At 38.6% G+C, this 19,840-nt stretch overlaps 1 protein-coding gene across 4 annotated transcripts in view; it reads right to left on the minus strand.

Annotated features, from left to right (window-relative positions):
• Nucleotides 1–209: 209 nt before the first annotated feature.
• The window catches only part of GPAM (glycerol-3-phosphate acyltransferase, mitochondrial), a 63,696-nt gene continuing 44,065 nt past the window's right edge, over nt 210–19,840 (minus strand). For all 4 annotated transcript variants that reach the window (XM_050804358.1, XM_050804360.1, XM_050804359.1 and 1 more), the window contains exons 10-22: nt 19,131–19,230; nt 18,594–18,806; nt 16,672–16,785; nt 14,807–14,892; nt 14,005–14,120; nt 11,979–12,049; nt 10,912–11,176; nt 10,216–10,358; nt 8,651–8,728; nt 7,575–7,715; nt 6,159–6,348; nt 4,936–4,994; nt 210–4,004 (exon numbers count right to left, since the gene is read on the minus strand). In XM_050804358.1, coding sequence (XP_050660315.1) covers nt 3,888–4,004; nt 4,936–4,994; nt 6,159–6,348; nt 7,575–7,715; nt 8,651–8,728; nt 10,216–10,358; nt 10,912–11,176; nt 11,979–12,049; nt 14,005–14,120; nt 14,807–14,892; nt 16,672–16,785; nt 18,594–18,806; nt 19,131–19,230 — 1,693 coding nt within the window. In that variant the 3' untranslated portion in view covers nt 210–3,887. The remainder of the gene's footprint in view (nt 4,005–4,935; nt 4,995–6,158; nt 6,349–7,574; nt 7,716–8,650; nt 8,729–10,215; nt 10,359–10,911; nt 11,177–11,978; nt 12,050–14,004; nt 14,121–14,806; nt 14,893–16,671; nt 16,786–18,593; nt 18,807–19,130; nt 19,231–19,840) is intronic.

Genomic DNA, 19,840 nt, shown 5'->3' on the forward strand with positions numbered 1-19,840 from the left:
GCTAAGAAGCAGACCTACATCTCCAAATGCTTGATCAAATTTGGAAAGCTGTGGGTCAATAATAAAAGCATGTACTGTAGGTTCATACATTTATGTAAGATATCGTTAAGCATTTTAATAAGTTGCTATATAAAGTCAGAAAAGACTGATTGTTCACATAGTGAATTATGTAGGAAACTGTCTTAAATACAAATCCAACACATCAAGAATATGTTCATTTTTTGGTTTATTAAAACAAAACTACATTTTCTGTGTTTCTTGCAATACATTAACAAGCATAAAAATCAATTCAGTATTTCCAAGTATGTTTCGCTCACAAAAATCACAGTCATTTCACAGTACCTTACAGTAATTCTTTTCACAACAGTCTTAACATTTCTTTATACAACAGGCAAATAGTTTAATACCTTCCATCAAGACATTTCAGAGCTTTAGATGTTCAGAAATAAGGTCAAGAATCTCTTTCAAATGCAATCATTAGTTTGTATTAAACTAAAATGCCAGATGACAAGTCTCAGGTTTCTAAAAAGAGTTTTAAAAAATAGGTTTACAGCCCATAGTAAGTCTTATAAACCTCAACGATAGGTCCTGTCACGTCTAAACACTACAACTGTCTGTGGGTAAAAATCTGCATTCAATTGTACAATACTTTCTTCTACATCTGAATGAAAACCTTATTAACCCCAACTCATCCATGTATTCTGATATGTTCAGTGAAAAAGCCAGGATCATTGGGGCTGTTCTTTCTATCAAAGGAAAGAGCTCCGATCACCTACAATATAATTTTCTGTGCTTATTTTCTTTAGGGGAGGAAATACACATCTATTCCATGCCACACTGGATGTTACAAAATGCATGTGAATTCTGCCCCAGTGCCATGTGTTCATTACCGTTTTGTCTCCTTAAAGAACTATCTAACAGTGTTTCCCAAAATGTTCTCCACAGGACAGTAGTGAGAGGTTCACAGGTATCCCAAAGGAGAAAAAGGTCCTGATGTCAAAATAGTTTGGGCAATGCTGGGTTGAACAGTTTTTCACTGCCAGATGCCAAGCCCTTACTGCGCTAAAGTGCATTGTAAGTCTCCATGTGCAAACTTAGTTCCCAGCAACACCATTTCTATAAAACACTGATGAACATCTCACAGAGCACTCATATTACATGGAGTACTATGGGAAATGCTTTTCCCGGTCCAGGTTACTGGAAATTCCACAATCTGGGCTTACATTCATTGTAATCCCAGAAATATTTTCTCCATATACCCTCATGACTTTGTGAGATTTAACAGATTTCAGAAGGAAGACTCAATGCCGTCTCAGTTAACAGTTCTACACATTTCACACTAGTTTTTGCCTTGTTTTTCATGCAATTTTAAGAGTACATAAATTCCTTCCTCTCTTCTGAATCACTTAGGACATTCTCATTTTTAAAAACAGAGAGCAGTTGCATATTGCTTAATATTTTTTTTTAACTTGACTCACAGTCTTCCCCTGAAGGGCATGCATTTCATGTTATAGAAATGCAATAGAGTAAACTGTAATAAAATTATTTACAAGCACCTAGTTTGTTTAACCTTACATGGAAGCCATCACTGTTGGAAAACAATGAGAACGTATCTTTTAGCAAAACGGTGCTATCTGGAAGCTTTATTGTGAAGATGCTTTCTTTTTTGTTTTTTGTTTTTCGGTCATGAGGCACTGAAGAATGAGTTGTGCTGAAATTAACTCAAAGGTCAGCTTGTCTGGATGAGCATAACTTTGGTTGAGATTTTTCTCCCTTAAAAAAGATTTTCAAAGCACCAGTTAATTACAAAATGCATGCATATTTATCCTCACAGTGACTTAAGTGGTAAGAGAGCTAGCAAATCATACATTGCATTCCTCAAAGCATCTGATCAAACTTCTAGAAAACAAACCAACCAAAAGGGAAAATAATGCAAGAGAAGCCATATTTTCTCTGCTTAGGCTGGCGAAGCAGCAGCTCTTTGCAGCAGTGACAGGCAGGGCAGAGTATCCACTGGGAAGTGAGTCCCAACCTTGAATAATGGTGAGCTTGAGTAATCCTTAATCTACAATTTAAAGGATGAAAAAAAGAGACTAGTGAAATGTTTGATTCCCCACATAAGGAACACCCAAGACTCCCTGGGTATCCTCCAAATGTAGCCGAGAAAAGTGTTCTTCCACCCTAGTCAGTAAAATGGAATGCTAAAACGTGATTATCTCATTAACATCAGAGCTACTACAACTGACAATGACTTAACAGTACCTCAATTCCTATCAAGAAAAAATATCTTTTAAATGCAGAACTTGAGAGGGATCACAACAGCATAGCATTATTGCTACCAGTTTCAAACGTGATACTTCATACAATGTGAAATATCAATCAGCATCCCTCCCTCTTCCAAAACACACGTTACTCATGAGACACTATTAGTGTTTAAAACCCAAGCTTATAGAAGTACAAACTTAATTCTCAGTATTTTTATACTAAATTCAAAGAAACTATGTAACACTCATCTGGAAAAATTCTTAATTCCATAATATCTTAGAGATAAGCAACAGTAAACTGTTAGAAAATGTTTTAACATTACATGATATTTAAGAAATCACCATAATTTCCATAATAAACTAATAATTATGCTCCCTGTTCACAAAAGGCACCTACCAATTATGAACAGACCATTTTTCATAATTATTTACCACTACGTGGCATAATGGTTTAGGCATATAACCCATAAAAATTTGTTAAAAGTCATGGTTTTTCCTCAAAGCTAAAAATTCACAAATGCCTCTAACCATTACCAGTCAGTAGGGCCACCACATGCATATACTGGACAGGCTGTGCACGGCACAACTCAAGTGGGCACCAGTCACCTGGACTGGGGTGCAGTACACAATCTGTGTGCAGTACAGAAAGCCCTCATCAGTTGTGGCCAGAGCACTGTATTCTAACAGAGTCTGTCAGCTCAAGCTAATCAAGTTAGGAAAGTTGCTATTTGGTTGGAGGATTTCCAAGAAACAGCTGTACCCGTGAGAAGCAGGTATTACCTGAGGGGTAGACGGGGTACAGACATAAAACAGGAAGGGTTCTAAATATTTGCTGGTCATTTAAAACTCAATGGCACTTTTTTATATGAGCAAAAGCCTTCAACACCAGTTTTCTGGCCAAGTTTCCCTAGAATTTTGCCAGCCAAATTAACTTCCTGATGTTAACTATTTGATTACAATATCTCAGTTCCCGACCTAAACTAATACTGTCTGTTTTCACATACCTCTTAAAAACGTTTTCTATATCTGACTGCAAAGGACAGCACAGTGATACCTGGGTGTGATATATATCAGTCCATTCATTTATAAAGCACTTGGGATAAAAGGTACTCCCATTAAAAATGTAGCTACTATTGACAAAGATAAAACTGAAAAAGAGTGAATGGATGACTCAATTATTTTTAAAGGAAGCATTAACCATTAACCAGATAATATACCAACAAATTACCCAATAGCACTAAGTATACCATATAAGATTCAGTTCTAGAACACAGCTACATTTCTGTGTCCATCACAGTAATTAGTCCTTAAAAGTTGTACTTAAAATGTCAATCTTTAATAAACTCCAAAATAATGTATTGAGATTTCATCTTGTAGTCTACGGATTGTGAGTTGCGAATAGAGGCTGAGGTCCCCCCAAGTGTTATCTGCAGGCTGCTGTGTGGATGCAGAGCTGAGAAGATCACAGATCCATGGAGGGAGAAGGCACTTGTCTTCCAGGAGATCACTGCGGGACAGGGCAGGCGTGACCTTGCGACGGCACCTTCAACTCTCGAGCCAGAAGCTGGTACCTACAAGGGACTCATCTCATGACCTTCATTTGCCAGCGGTGCCACACGTTACCTACAGCACCACAAAACTCAGAATATATTCTAGAAGTTTTTGCCGGTTGCATTGAGGTAGAAAAGTGCTGCTCAGTTCTAAAACAGACACTCTCTTTTGTTTGGTCTCCTTGAAAACCTAAAGAAAAAGTTTAGATTAAATTAAAGGCAAAAAATAAAAAATAAAAAATAATTTCTATCACCAACCTGATCTGTGGTTTCCTAGACCTCAGAAGGCAGTAAAGGCACACAAAACCATATCCTGGCTTTAAGTAAATGTATGCATGTGTGTGTGTATGAGGTGGGAGTTTCCAATGCAAGCAAGGTTTTCCTTTTTTTTTTTTTTTTTTGATGGAGTTCAACCAACATAACTATATTCTAAAATTTCAACCAATTTAACTGTACTCTAAAATGACTTAGAATAAAGTCACAAACAGTCCCTCACAAAAGGCCACTAGTATCTCTATGGAACTCACATTCTCCATCAATTATGAAGGTAAAGGACACCTGAGGATACTTCTAGAAATACTTGTAAAAATACAAGAAAGTAACTAAAAATCATATGGAATAATTAAGAGCCAAGATTGTGGTCCTAATCCCAAAGTCAAAAATCTGAAGCACCCCAAAATCTAAAACATTTTGAACGCCAGCATGATGCTCAAAAGACATGCTCATTAGAGCATTCTGGGTTTCGGATTAGAGACGCTCAACCTGTAAGTCTAAGGCACGTATTCCAAAATCCAACATTTCTGGTCCCAACATTTTCGATAAGGGATACTCAACCTGTAGCACCTTGAAACATATTGATACCAGTTATATATAGCAGTTTGGGAATAAATGTGAAACCAGTAAAATTCCAGAACATTCAAATAAATCTACACTGATGGGTTTCACCTTCAACATAGCCCAACCCATCCTACATGCTCCATTCCCAAAAACGCCTGTATCATTAAGCCAGCAGAAACTGCTTCTCTCGGGGTTCACCCCACCACAAAGGTAGCTCAAACAGACTCGATCTAAAGAGAACAGAAGTTAAGATAGCTTTTATACCATAAATGGTGGACACCTACCCCAATATCCTTAAACATTTTCACAGCATTCTTCACAAGACAGTATGTGGCACTCTCAGCTGAAGAGAGAGAATAAAACCCTGTCAAATGGTTAGGCCCAACAAATCATGACAATCCCAATAGCCACAGTAAGAAAGTACGGGGAGCTCGGAAGAGAATGAGGGCAAGTCAGCAGACAGGGGTGGGGCCCCACTTCCACCACTGACAACCTATGAGTTCTCAGCTGACTTGCTGTTACACCTACTTTGTTTAAACCTACTTTGGCCTATGTTGAGGTAAACAAGAAAGGGAGGGGGAAAGAAAAGAGGGTGTAGAGAGAGAAATGGGGAGAATGGAGGGAAATAGAAATACCTAAAACATCCATTGTCCAAGATTGTTGTGAGAATCAAATGAGACAGCGTATAAACATTCTTTAAGCTACCCAGTGGTACGCAGATGACTGTACATCAGTGGAACCAGAGAAAGCACAGGCCTCGAGGTTACGAAACAAGATTTCTGATCCCAAGATCACCCACTAACTAGCAGTGTGACCTTCGGTATTTTCCTCAACTATAAAATGAGGTGATTAGATTAGATTCCTTCTGGCTCTGAAAAGTGATTCAAAGTAGTTTCAGCTCCAAACTACAACTGTATGAAATACTACTCCCACCCCAATCATATCTCCTACAACAAACAAGACGGAGCGCTGGCCAAGATGTGCAGCAAGTGAAACACACACTGTTGTGGGAGTACAAGCAGGTACTGGAAACTGTTTGGCGGTATCTACTAAAGCCGAATATATCTCGAGCCTACAACCAGGCAATTCTGTTCCCATATATATGCTGTATATAGGGGCACAGATGTTCACCAAAAGACATATTCAAACATGCTCACAGCAACACTGTTCAAAGCAGTTGTGAACTGAAAACAACCCAAATATCCTTCAACAGCAGAATTAATAAAATGTGGTAAATATTTATACAAGGGAACACTACACAACAAGAACAAAGGAACAAACTATATGCAACATGTATGAATCTCAAAAATAATGTCACGTGAAAAAAGCCAGACATAAGAGTGTATAACTGTATCATTCAACTTATATAACATACCAAAGAAGATAATAGTAATACTCTACGGTGTTAGAGGTCAGGATAAGTTTGCATTTTTCCAATTTTCTACAATTAGCAAATTTCTGTAATCAAAAAAAATTTTTTAAAAGAACAAATAGTGACTCAACATACCATATACTGCAACATTTCTTTCTGTTCTGGTTACTAGGTATTTGTGCAACTTTTGCAGATATTCAGGTTCTGGAACAGGGCCGCTAAAGTTGTGAACGAAGATGGCAGCAGAGCTGTAGGCCTCCAGCAAAGGCCCAAGGAGTCTCTGTAAGAAGGTGATAAACTGCTGGTGCTCCTTGGATTGGCTCACCTGAGTGTGCAAAAGCAGGAGATGAAGTCATGAGGAAGGGACAAGAGACACAAGGCAAGAGGACAGAGGACTTTCTCTGGAGAGCCAGTAACGTGAGAAGATGGCCACTCACATCAGCACTACACGAAAGCGGACCCCTGCCCTTCATGCAGAGAATCTCTGCAGGAAACAACTGCTGGCTTTCAAACACATTCTTTATGGTAATCATTCACTTTTTTATAGTATATGAGGCTTGTGTTCATTGAACAGCCACCTAGAAGAAATTTTCATAACTGAATGCTATAATTATGATATGCTATCATCACTGAAAATAGCTGCTCCTAAGACTAGGCCTTCCACAGTTTGAAGCCTGGGCTCGACAGTCACTCAAGTCTGCAAAACAACCAATGAGAGACCATTAAGATCAACTCATTCCTTCTTCAGCACCTATTCCCTGCCTCCCCTAAATGGCCTTTGCCCACAGTCCAGCAATGTGGGGAATGATGGCTGCACTGTGGGCAATGGCTGGGGAGTGACGGGGGTGCTTTATGGCCGAGAGGCTCTCACGGTACCTACCCAAAACACATGGGTTCGGTGAAGCCCCTCTGGAGTGTGAAAGCAAGATCACTGCCCAATCTTAAAACTACACTAGTACCACCCAAGTGAAAAAGAAGACAATTTCTAAATGTCAAAAAAGAGTAATCCACTTAGAGTATTCAGAAAAGATGGGTCATTATTACTAAGTTCTAAAATTATAAATTAGACAAAATTGATTTTTCTAAATCAGGGACTTTTTCTTAATCTAAATTTTCTCCTATAATGGTATTTGTTTTAACTGACAGCAAAGAGCTCAATATATGAAATTTTGGGAGGGACGGCAAGAGTGACTCAAAAAGAGCAACCAGGCCAATGGCAGCTCAATAGCAAAACTGCTGCCTCATGAGGGGGTGCAGGTGTAGATAAACAGGTATACACCTGTATATTTCATAAAAGGATGGTGAAAGTCTCACCTATGACATTCATCTTCCTGACTTTTCAGACTCTCCTTTCCTTTTCTACTTAAACCGAATAATTTAAGGTATTAATTCAACTCAAACAGTTTGAGTGTCTTTACCACACAGAAGGCACCAGAGCGAGTTGGGGAGTTCTTTAGATATGAAGACATCACCAGGGCTCCAGCTGATCTCATTGCAACATAAACCTCAACATATCCCTGTAATATCCACCAGAATTCTTCACCAAAGTACCTTCAGGTAGCAATCTCGCTGTTCCTCCCCAAAGTCACTGTCTTCATCTTCTTCATCACTTCTCCAAGACAAAGGTTCAGGAAGCTTCTTGTCCCACTGCTGCTCAGCAAGACTAGGACTGATATCTTCCTGGTCATCGTGCTAGGCCAAGGAGACAATGGATAGTAAATAAATATGCACTGGCACACAAACAACTGCCCAGTGGAGCCAGCACAAGGCGGTCCTCTTCTCTGACCCTTCCTGGCTCTTCTCTGTTTAGCCATTCATAACGTCAATCCACTTCCCTTCCAAACTCAAACTCAGTCGGGAGACAGCAGGGGACAAAAGAAAGGGCGGGTGGGAGGGGAGAGCTACCAGAAAGATCAAATAAAAGTACCCCCACATATTCTAAATTGATATCTACTTTTCCAGGCCATCCCCTCTACACTAAATCTACCAAAATTAAGATAGAATCTCAAAAATGAAAACTGCAAATGTGCAAGCTACAAGCATACTGATAGGTGTAACATCTCAACTTAGCATACAGACTTCTGGATGTCATGGAATCAAGTCAGGATATGTTTTAGATAACACAACTTACAAATAGGAACCAAAATATTAAATAATCCAAAGGACACTTATTCTCCCCATTCTTATTTTTCTCTTCTCTACATCTGAACATGACTGTATACTAAATGTAATTATTGATTTGTTTATTTATTTATTTATGAGACTGAGTCTCACTCTGTCGCCCAGGCTGGAGTGCAGTGACACGATCTTGGCTCACTGAAACCTCCACCTCTCCGATTCAAGCAATTCTCATGCCTCAGCCTCCCAAATAGCTGGGATTGCAGGCACGTGCCACCATGCCCAGCTAATTTTTGTATTTTTAGGAAAGACAGGGTTTTGCCATGTTGGCCAGGCTGGTCTCGAACTCCTGACCTCAGGTGATCCACCCACTTTCGCCTCCCAAGGTGCTGGGATTACAGGCGCATGCCACTGCGCCCGGCCAATTATTGGTTTAAATAAGTGGTAGAAAAGGGAATGAAGAGCAAGTAACTTCATACAGACAAATAAAGGAAAGCTCTTTCTCTTACCTCTGCCACTGTAAGAATGCCGTACTGGATAAACTTTCCTACTGTTTCATGGCACACTTGGTAAAATGTCTGGCAAGGCTGAAAAGAAAAGTCATTTAGATGTAAATGCCACCATTTTATACTTCTTTTTTTAAAGGCAGAAAACATGGTATAAGGTAGCTGCCAAAGCCTTCCATTCTGTTACCTCCGTCACCCCACTGAGCAAGTCCTGTGATTCTCAGTGCCCACCGTCTTGATACACACATGGCCATGGACAAAGCCCAAGAAGAGACCTCTGTCACTTCACTGGCAGAGCACCCAACACTGCACCACCTGCAAGGGGTACTCCTGAGCTCAATTCTCTCCCCACACCCACAACGTGGCAAATCCCCTGAAGACTGCTTATCAGCCCCCCACCACCTATTTCTTTTACTTTCTAAGACCGTTTTTTTGCAATAGTTATAATAAATACCGTACACAAACATGGTGATTGAGGAAACACAACACTGGAATAAGTAAACAAAAACCAGAGAAAAGCCAAAGTCAGTCTTCGAGTCTTATCCGCCCTCGTCCCTCCCATCCCACCACCCACAGTTCATGCAAAACAGATTCCCCAACAGGACCACCAGGACACCTCACCCAAAGCACGGTGTGGAGGGGCGGTACTCCTAACACATGCCCTTATCTCATCAACATCTCAAGACACATTCATACAAAAGAAAATATCGGAATTCAAATAAAATATGAATTCTACATGTTGACAATTTTGAGAAGAAGGAAATCTACTGCTAAATACATATGTCTCATGATAAATGCCTAAGTGTTTGGGTATATAATATAAATGCTCATTAGTACTGCTGGGCTTTGTTTTCCTCGTTTGTAAACTGAGAGGGGTTGAGCAGATGTTTTTTTTTTTTGAGATGGAGTCTCGCTCTGTCTCTCAGACTGGAGAACAGTGGCGCAATCTTGGCTTACTGCAATCTTCACCTCCCAGGTTCAAGCGATCCTCCTGCCTCAGCCTCCAAAGTAGCTGGGACTACACACGCGTGCTACTACACCCAGCTAACTTTTTTTGTATTTTTAGTAGAGTCAGGGTCTCTCCACGTTAGCCAGGATGGTCTCGATCTCCTGACTTCATGATCTGCCCGCCTCAGCCTCCCTAAGTGCTGGGATTACAGGCATGAGTCATAGCACCTGGCCGAGCAGATGATTTTTAAGGCTGCTTCTAACTCTTACCATCTGTGGTTTCATCATCTACAGGTGGGTGCATTAATTATTTACAAACCACTGACCCAGTGGCTCACACACAATACGTGCTCACTAGCTTTGGATGTGACTGCCTGAGAACATTGAGCAATCTGTCCTATCATGGCTCATACTGCAGGACAGATTCAGTGGAGCAGTGACCCAGAGAGCAAACCAAGATAGTAAATGACATATTGGTTTGGTGGTCACTGAAATCCAGGAGTGGAATATAAAGTATCAAAAATGGGCCAAACGTTCTCTAACAGAAAAATACGGGGGTTATGTTTTCACGAAAACGCTCAAGAAAAGAGACCAGGCAACACTGAAGAGTCTTCACTCACCAGTGAGATGGTGCCCTCATTGGAGAGAAGGTAGCACAGGCTGGCCGCCTTCCGCACCAGCTGCTCCTGGCTGATCAGGTTAGGTGGGGTGCCAGTGGGCCCCCCTAAGCCCCTCTTGTTCAGAACTGCATAAAGGCTGCAAGCTAAGAAAAGAAAAGCAACAATGAAGTTGCCAGCTCAAAGTCTCCAAGAAAAACTTCAACTGGCTCAAATAACCTTAAGAGATTAATACATCAAAAATAATGGCCTGTATTTCTAGAAATTTAAGTAAATCCCACAAGATTAAATGCTTATGATTCCATATGATCCCAACTGCATCAAAACCCTTCTCCAAACACATAAGCCCCCTCTTCTCTCTTTCTTCTCTTTTCTCTTAATCACAAATGAGGCCCTCCACTCACTTTGCTGCCCTGTATATGTCTCATCTCAGTTAGATTTTCAGCTCCTGGATTGCAAGACACTCTACCTCTCCTGAGAAATAAGGGTAATATTATACAAATGGTAATTCAGTAATTACTCATTGTAGTTATAAACAGTGATGTAACAGGAGATTACATTTTCATTTGAAAACTAAAATTACAGCCACATTCCCTCAAGCAAGGGGCTATCACCCAAATTAAAGCAGATACCACTATGTGTTTTAGGCTTTTTTATTTTCCATGAAAATTACTGAAAATATTTCAAGGACTGACATACCTATGATGGCCTCCATGATAAAGACATGAAGTACCCCATTGCTGTAGAAGTTGAGTTCGAAGACTGCTGGGATAGTTGTGCTGGGGGTGATAAAAAACTCATCGTTCCTGCTAGTGTGAGTGATTGTGACGCAATTTCCCAGCAGCTGTATGGCATGCATTACTACATCTTCTGAATTTCCTGAGAACCCCAGGTCAAAATCACGAGCCAGGACTTCCTCTTTCATCACAAAGAAGTCTTCCACCAATGTGGAGAGATCAATTCCCTAAAGAAAGAGACAGAAATGGTATCATGACAGTGGAAAACCTACTTTCCAAAAAGTTGGGAGGTCAACACTCCAAGACTTTCTTCTTGCCTTGGCTTTCCTGCAGCTCACTGCTAGCACAGAGAGAAGTAGGGCCAGAACACCAATGCAGAGCGAGTCAGAAAACTGCTTAAAAAGCTGGTCCTCCAGGAATGTCAAGGTATTACACACGCTAGTGAACACTCTAGCCATGACACATGATATGCACACATAAGATCACAAGAGAGAGAAAAAAAGCCATCTGCAAGTAAGGAGTGCTTATTTTTTAGCAAGATTTCCTTCATTTTAAATATTTATCTGACAAATATTTACTTGGTGCCTATATATATTGGCACTGTGTTTGGTGTTGAGAACATGACTGAACAAGACTGATGTGGTCTCTTCCATCATAAAGTTTAGACAAATGTATTTTGGGAGGATAAACGGTGGGTTCTAAAATGTCAATCAATTTGTTTGGAAAGCATTTGCTATCAGAATACATGCCACATGTTAATGAAATAGATCTTATTTACATTAACAGTATTAATCAAGCAATAGCTTTGTACTACATATATTAAGCAGTCTGTTTTGTTTTGTTTTTAAATGTAGATTCTTCCTCCACCAAGTTGATAAGCTCCTTTGGGCAGGGTCCTCAGCTTATTTTACTGTTTACCTCATGGTACTAGCCATGAGTGGGCCAAATTTGCCCCTGAATATGTATCTGAGCAGCTAACAAAACATCCTAACGCTTCCTACTTAACTGTAGGTGACATTGCAGACATACCTGCCTGTGTCTGTAGAGGAGTAGGCAAGCCACAATGTGTGTGGACATAATGGCACAGGACTTGCTAGCAGCTGGAAGACAAACACAAAGCTTTTTTTAGTTGCACTTTTTACAAATATAGCTGAACTTTTTTGAAATACCTAAATTTTAAACAAGAGTATTTAAAACTGTAAAAGTCGTCTATCACATTTCCCATAAGTGTGATTTACCAAAAGGAAGTTATAATATTACAGTGTTCTGGTATAATGGAACGTCATTAGAGATCACTGTTCATCATACAACAGGCTAAGACAGGTCCAAATTCAATCCAGGCCAATGGAATTTAGTTACTGAATGACAAAGAGACACTTTTATTGAAATATCAAGACCCAAAGTACAAGCCTGTTTGAGTTCTACAGGATCTCCCATTTCCATATTCCTTGACTTGCTCCCATCTAGTCTATTATAACTACAACTCCACTTCACTCTTCTTGCTGGTATTCACCATGTTAAAATGAAGGTGTAGTAAAAGGATAACAGCTGACTTGAAGTCAGAAAAATCTGGGCTCAAATCCTAATTAACTCACTAACTAACTTCATGACTTGGGGCAAATTACTTGAATTCCTGGCCTCACTTTCCTCACTGGTAAAATGAAAATACTACTAGCTTATTAGACTATGTGAGAATAAAATGATTGGCCCGGCACAGGAGCCACAGTAATGGGCGCTCAATATATTTGTATTTCCTCTTTCAACCTGACCCAGACGTAAGAAGGAAGGGCACAGAAACACATTTGAGAATGACTACAGTGCACACCCCTACAGTGAATTTGCATAAAATTATAATTATATAAATCAAATCTGAGAACACCCATGGAATGATAATCTGAAATCACGATAACATTTGTGAGTTTTCTAAGGTGACAATACATTTATGAACACTTCATTCACTACTTGTAATTGAAGTTGTCTCCAGTGTTTAAAAAAAAGTACTCAGTACTATATGTATAGCTATTAAAATATTTATAAAGAATTTTTAAATATGAATATATGTGTTACAAATGGAAAGCTGCACAATACAAAACTGTAAAAAATATTTTTAGAGACTACACAGCAACACCCATGGTTATTTGGGTAGTGGGTTTTCGCTATCTATTTCATCTTTATTTTCCAACTTTTCGACAATAAGGTATTATTTTTCGTATCCAGATTTTAAGCCAGAGAGAGACACAATCAAACGTGCTTGAGAAAGAATCCTCTGACCCAAAGTCAAGCAGGAATAGGAGCCTCCAGAATGGGAGGAGCCAGGTGAGGGAGGGAGGCCTCCCCAGTAGCATTGGCAGGAGGCGCTGAGAGTATCATCAGTGTCCTGGCCCAGAGAGCAGCAAGAAAGAAATCACCACTGGGCTGAGCAGCAAAGAACCATCGTGCTGCCTTGGGATTTTAAAGCAGCCTCCACAACAGTACGCAATTGTACAACTTGGAACTTAAAGAAGACTGATCCTGCAGTGAACTCACACTCCTCTCCAGGTTCACTTTAATTATTTGTGTATAACTATCCCACTGACGAGAACATAAGCTCGTTGAGTTCAGAACCATTAATTATTCATTTTGTATTCTCCACGGCTAAGGCAAAGCTTTATACAAGGCCACTCATATTTGCTGCATTATAAAAACTCTACGGGGTCAAAGCAGAAATGGACATGCAACTATAAATCTAGACGTTGTACCACAAATTAGTTCAAGCAGTTCAAATAAAACACATTAATGAGCAACAGAGGCAACAAATCATTTTAATAATAACTATCTTTAAAAAGCACAACAACTACCACACGAACACCTACAATTACCAGACTCTGTATAAGATGTTTAACTCCAATTACCTCAAATCCCCATGGTATCACCTTCTTTCTAATAACTTACCTATCACCACCTGTGAATTAATAGAAGTGGAAACTAACCTCAGCAGATTTCAAAACCTGTATAGTTTGCACCACACCATGATGAATCTAAATTGTAGAATTAAAGAGTCTGGTATTCTACTTACTGAATAGAATATGCTCAGCCAGATTTGCAATCAACCTCCTTCGTAGGAATTCATCTGTTGCATTTCTGGACTCATTAATGGATGTGTCTCTACCTTCATCAGCAGCATCATTGGGTCTAAAAAGTGTTTCAAAAATCAACCCACAACCACACTCTTTTACAAGGCAAACTATGTGGAACTGATGTTTAAATGAATTAGCTACTTTAAATTACTATATATTTTAAATTTAAACCACACATAGATTATTTCTATGGGTTATTCTCCTACATAATAGACTATATTATGACCTGGCCAAAAATTGTTATTTAGTTATGACTAAATAGTCTCTTGGTACATCACTTCCAAAACCACTGGCGGAAAGAATACATAAAGCAAGATGCCAGATTCTAAAACATTTCTGAAAATTCAACACTTCCACATATGAAAGGAAAGGCTTCATATTCAATTTATCTAAGTTAAAATTCAATTTGAATTCTGAAAAATTCAAACAGCAAAATCCTTTTCTATGGTTCACTTACATACAATATGCATAACCTACTACCACAAAAACTCAGTTCAAGTATTCAAAAAGCATAAATCAAATAAGAACTCCTATATAATTCACAAAATCAAAAAGCTTTTATAAGCAAATAATTAAAAACTTCCAAACTAATATGAAAACATGTCATCTCAATATTCCTTATTGGACCAAGAGAAAAGTTACTTGAGTAAAGAAGTGAAAATAAGAATGTGCACATTTTTAATAAGGTTAATCTATGCAATACAAGAAGTAACAGATGTTTGATAGCTCTACAAATTTTACCTTGAAGGAAGTATAGCTGGTAACAACGCTTGCTCCAGAGAAAGTGGAGCAGACACCGGTTTCTGACTTTGGCTTTCTAAATATTCCTGGAGAAAAAAAATACAACATGATCATTTACCCTCACTTTCACATCAACATATAAAATGTAATTTCATCTTCCAAAGGTTAAAAGGCAGTTGTGTATGAAATAAGCCATGCTATAGAGCATGGGAAATACTTTCTATATCTTAGACTATCTTCAGAAGTCCAGAATGATTCACAGATTGTTGCTAAGCATGAAGCTGAACTTAAGAACTGAAGACACAAAGAATAGGATGCTTAAACAAAATCATTTTAAAATTAAAAGAAATTTTTAACTTTTCTCACACATCGTCATAAAATTGACATTCTTAATATCATTAATAGTGATGATAGACATAATCATACTTTAAAAAATCTGGCAACCCAAGAACCACATTATTTTCAAAAGAACCTCAATCTAAAAGCAAATCATAACAAGACAGAGGAGCTACGTGACCATTTAAAAAATAAAGAAAAAGAAAAGAAATGATGAGGTTCTAAAAGATCAAAGCATTCAAGGCCAGCAAGCATCTACCACAGCAGCTGGAATCTCTTAAAGTTAAGCCAGGAAGTAGAATAAAAGGAGAGGCGGGACCTTCTGCTCCTTATCCCTGGGCTCCCTACTTCGGTACCCATTCTTCTCCTTCTCCTTTACAATTTGAATATCTTAAGAATTTAAAACAGCAAGGGCCTCAGGGACCTGCCAGTCCCAGACTTTCAATGAGGATGGCACTATCCCTTAGGATGTGTGGTACTGGATTCTACACAATAAGACATAGCATCATCCTGTCAAATTTGCCCAGCTTTGGCTGTGCAAAGTGGCTCACACCTGTAATCCCAGCACTTTGGGAGGCCGAGGTGGGATGATCACCTGAGGTCAGAAGTTTGAGACCAGCCTGGCCAACATGGTGAAACCCTGTCTCTACTAAAAATACAAAAATTAGCCAGGTGTGGTAGCGGGCACCTGTAATCCCAGCTACTTAGGAGGCTTAGGCAGGAGAATTGCTTGAACCTAATGGGCAGAGGTTGCAGTGAGCTGAGATTGCGCCACTGCACTCCAGCCTGGGTGACAAGAGCATGAAACTCCATCTCAAAAAAAAAAAAGTTACGCAGCTTTTAGGGGAGGTGTTTGGAAAAATTTCCCCTAAAGGCAATTTTAAAACATAAGATATAAATACATATTATAAAGGCACATGCAAGATTCACATGAATTTTTATTTTTTTACAATTATTTATTCGTTTATTCATTCATCCATCTCAAAATTTTTTTTGGCTTTTGGGGTTTTTTAATTGATATATAATAGTTGTACATATTTTGGGGTATATGCAATATTTTGATACCTATATACAATGTGTAATGATAAAATCAGGGTAACTGGGATAACCATCACCTCAAACACTTACCTTTTTTGTGTGTGTTGGGAATATTACAATTCTTCTCTTTCATTTTGAAATATACAATAAATTACTATTAACTAAAATTTCCCTACTGTACTATCAAATACTAGAACTCATTCCTTCTACGTGTTTTTTGTTCCCCTTAGATGGTCATGAATTAAAAAAAAATAATAATAGCAATAAATATTGAGCCTGATATCTCCCAAAAACAGATACTCACTCTTCTTTGTCAATAGGCAAATTTTGTGGAAAAATTTAGGCAACACCACCTTTCTCATAGTCCTCATTTTACAGGAGAGCAAACTGCAGCCCCCAAGTCACACTGAGAGGTGCTGTTAGATTCAGCACTGGAGCCTCCTGACTCCAGGTCGATGCTTCAACACGGTTTCATTTCAACAGACACTCACCTTTAAGGAAAACGGCTGTGCAAAATCCACTCGGACACAACCATAGTTTTTTCGTAACATTCTAATAACACCTCTTGCTATACTCCACAGGCTCTCATTCTTCTTTGGCTTGCCCTAAATTCCAATAGTGATAATGACATGGTGAGAAATAAAGCCAACACATACACAAACATTCTATTATCCACAGAATAACTTGTTTTATGGAAACTGTAAGTTCATCTTGAAAAAGAACAATGAATGAAGAAGGAAAGGAAGCAGTCATTAACTGTGGCCTGTCAGAAAATGTTTAGTATTCAAAGATGCTCAAAGATGTAATCATGTCATTGGCAGATGGAATTCAGTCAATGAAAAACAAAACATTTAATACTATTTCATTTAGTATCATGTTCACACAATTCACAAAAATACAATTGCATACTAATCAAGGAAAAATATGACATAGCCTGGAAAACTGTTCTGTAGTTCTTAAATAAGAATAAAACATCGAAGAGGTCATTTATCTGAGGTCTGATGATCACCAGAGTCTAAATGTCTAATATTAGGCAAGTAATTGCAAATCCAGCCTCACAGTGGCCTTTGAACTGAGTATTCACTCAGTAAACACCTAGTATCTATTACATATAAGGCACAATGGCAGGACATGTAATGGACACAGACTCAGATATGAACTTGTGAGACACAGTCAGGATGAGTAGGGTATACATCAAGGACAGATTCACAGAACACAAGGAGAAGAGTGTCATACAGATCACATCACTTAATTTGTAAGCCTATCACTTAATTTCTAAAGCCTCTGATTGTCAGATGTCCTTGAATTTCTGACACATCTGGAGCCATAAGCTTGAAATAAGTACCTCACCAAAAATTTCCACAATAAATAAGAACAAAACTAAATTCCTCTTGAACTCTAACGGCTGACTGGAGTGGTAAGCTGGTAAAACCATTCTGATAAAGTGGTTGGCAGTACCTACTAAAGCTGAAAATACATGTTTTAAGACCCATCAGTTCTTCTCCTAGGTGCATACCCAACAAAATGAATGTATATGGTCATCGAGAAAAAATATACAAGAATAATTACAGCCAAACATCTTGTTAACAGTAGAATAAATTATGGTATACTCATACACTGGAATACTACACAGCTATGAGAAGGAATAGACTACATGCAACAATGTGGATGAATCTCACAAACACCTGCTTAAGCAAAGGAAACCAGATGCGTACAGACCACATATTATCCAATTTACGTAAGTGCAAAAATATGCAAAACTAATCCAGTCTATAAGAAATGAAATTAATGATTAACCTTGAGGGGATGATGACAGGAGAAGCACGAGGAGGGTTTCAAAGGTCCTGGTAATATTGTTCCTTGATCTGGGTGCTAGTTGCATAGATGTATTCACTTTGTGATAATTCAAGCTACATGCTTATGATTTATCTACTCTTTTGTAACTATTACACTTCAATAAAAAGGTATACTGAAAAAGTCATTGCTACTTCTCAATCTGTAGGTGTTTTTGCCACTATGACCTCACAAGTTCTTCATGCCCAATTTAAAATATGCACATATTCATTAAGCCCTGGGGAGAACAAACCACAGATAACCTTCCACAGCAGAGATTGCAACGTGGTGGCAAGTCTTCTCCCACTTTCCAATCCCATGACCAAGGTCGTCACTGATAAATCTAACCAGGTCACTTCTGCCAAGCTCAGGAAAACACCACATAAGCACTACCAATCAAGTTAAAGACAGGGCATGAAAGCTACTCACCATGCCCATCCAATCACATTTCATACAGTGCTTTAAACACAGGGAGTACCGAAAAAAAATTCTTAGTTAATTCTAAAAGCAAATCTAAATTCTAAAAGTTAAGTCTAAAAGACTTGGTAAGCAAAGACGACTTTTGTGTAGGTATCCTTACCAGTTGTTCGCCATTGTAGTGACCTTCGATAATACGATCATAGGAGATTCCAACAGGTATTATCAAGATGTCTGGGATGACATTGGTAGATAGAGTATCTACCACAACTGACAAAAGTCCCGCCCGAGCACAGGAGGTTTTTCCACTCCTAGAACGTGTGCCTTCCAGGAAGATCTCCAAGAATTGCTGCTGTCGAAGTAATTCAACTATATGCTGGGATATAAGAAGAAAGTAAAACACGAATTCAAGACCACTCAACTTAGAATGAGCTCAGAAAAATTAAATCTTTAAAAGCAAAACAGAAAAAACTATAACTTGACTACTGACAAAGTATCTTATTCACACTAATAAAGCAGCTCCTCCAATGCTATATTTTGGTAATAACAACAATAACAACAAAAAATTAACAAACTCGAACAATAATCACTCAAATTTCTCAGAGTAGTGTTTAAAAAATCTCAACTCAAAAGAGTCCTTTTTCCTTCCACCGTGATAACCAACACAACGGCCCTAAGGATAATTAGAGCTCACACATACCCCATGGAGCAAAGCTCTGTAGAGAACATCTTTCCGTCCATCTGGTGTTTCATCGAGCCTTCGTCGTATGAAGAAGCCCCCAAGCTTATGGATCAAAGTACTATAAATTCAGAATGCATGAATTATTTACAAAGAAAAATGTAAAAAGAATACTCACATTCCAAGTTAATTCAAAACATTTGCCAAATGGATACAAGCCCTTATGTGCTGCTTGAGCAGCTGACAGTAAAAATGCAGGCATTTTTTTCATTTTCCACATTATTGACATGTTTCAGTCATTTACATTGTTCATCAGTCTTTGGGATATCACTGTGTATAATGAGCCTCTATTACATCTGTTCCAAGCCAAAAGGAGTTTGCATGATATATTACCCGTAAAAATGATAGTATAGATTTTAAGAGGATTACAGAACACTTCTAAATTTTAAAATCCTGCCCAGGGTATCAAGACACTGACCCTTAGACATTCTGAAATTTGCCCATGACATCTTTACTACAAAATGAATATGATGTTTATCACGAAAGCTCCTTGGAGGAAATTTTCTCAAATAATTATTGCTTACAAAGGGTCCTTGTGAGACAAAAATAATTTTATCCAACTGAAACCACACATAACCATCTTTCCAAAACATGCAACAAAAATGTGCTTCCTTTGCACACACACAGGCATAAAACAATTCTTTTCCCAACCCCATGTCTCTTTCAACAAC

Source organism: Macaca thibetana, chromosome 9, assembly GCF_024542745.1.
Source record: "Macaca thibetana thibetana isolate TM-01 chromosome 9, ASM2454274v1, whole genome shotgun sequence".
In the NCBI taxonomy this organism is placed as follows: domain Eukaryota; kingdom Metazoa; phylum Chordata; class Mammalia; order Primates; family Cercopithecidae; genus Macaca; species Macaca thibetana.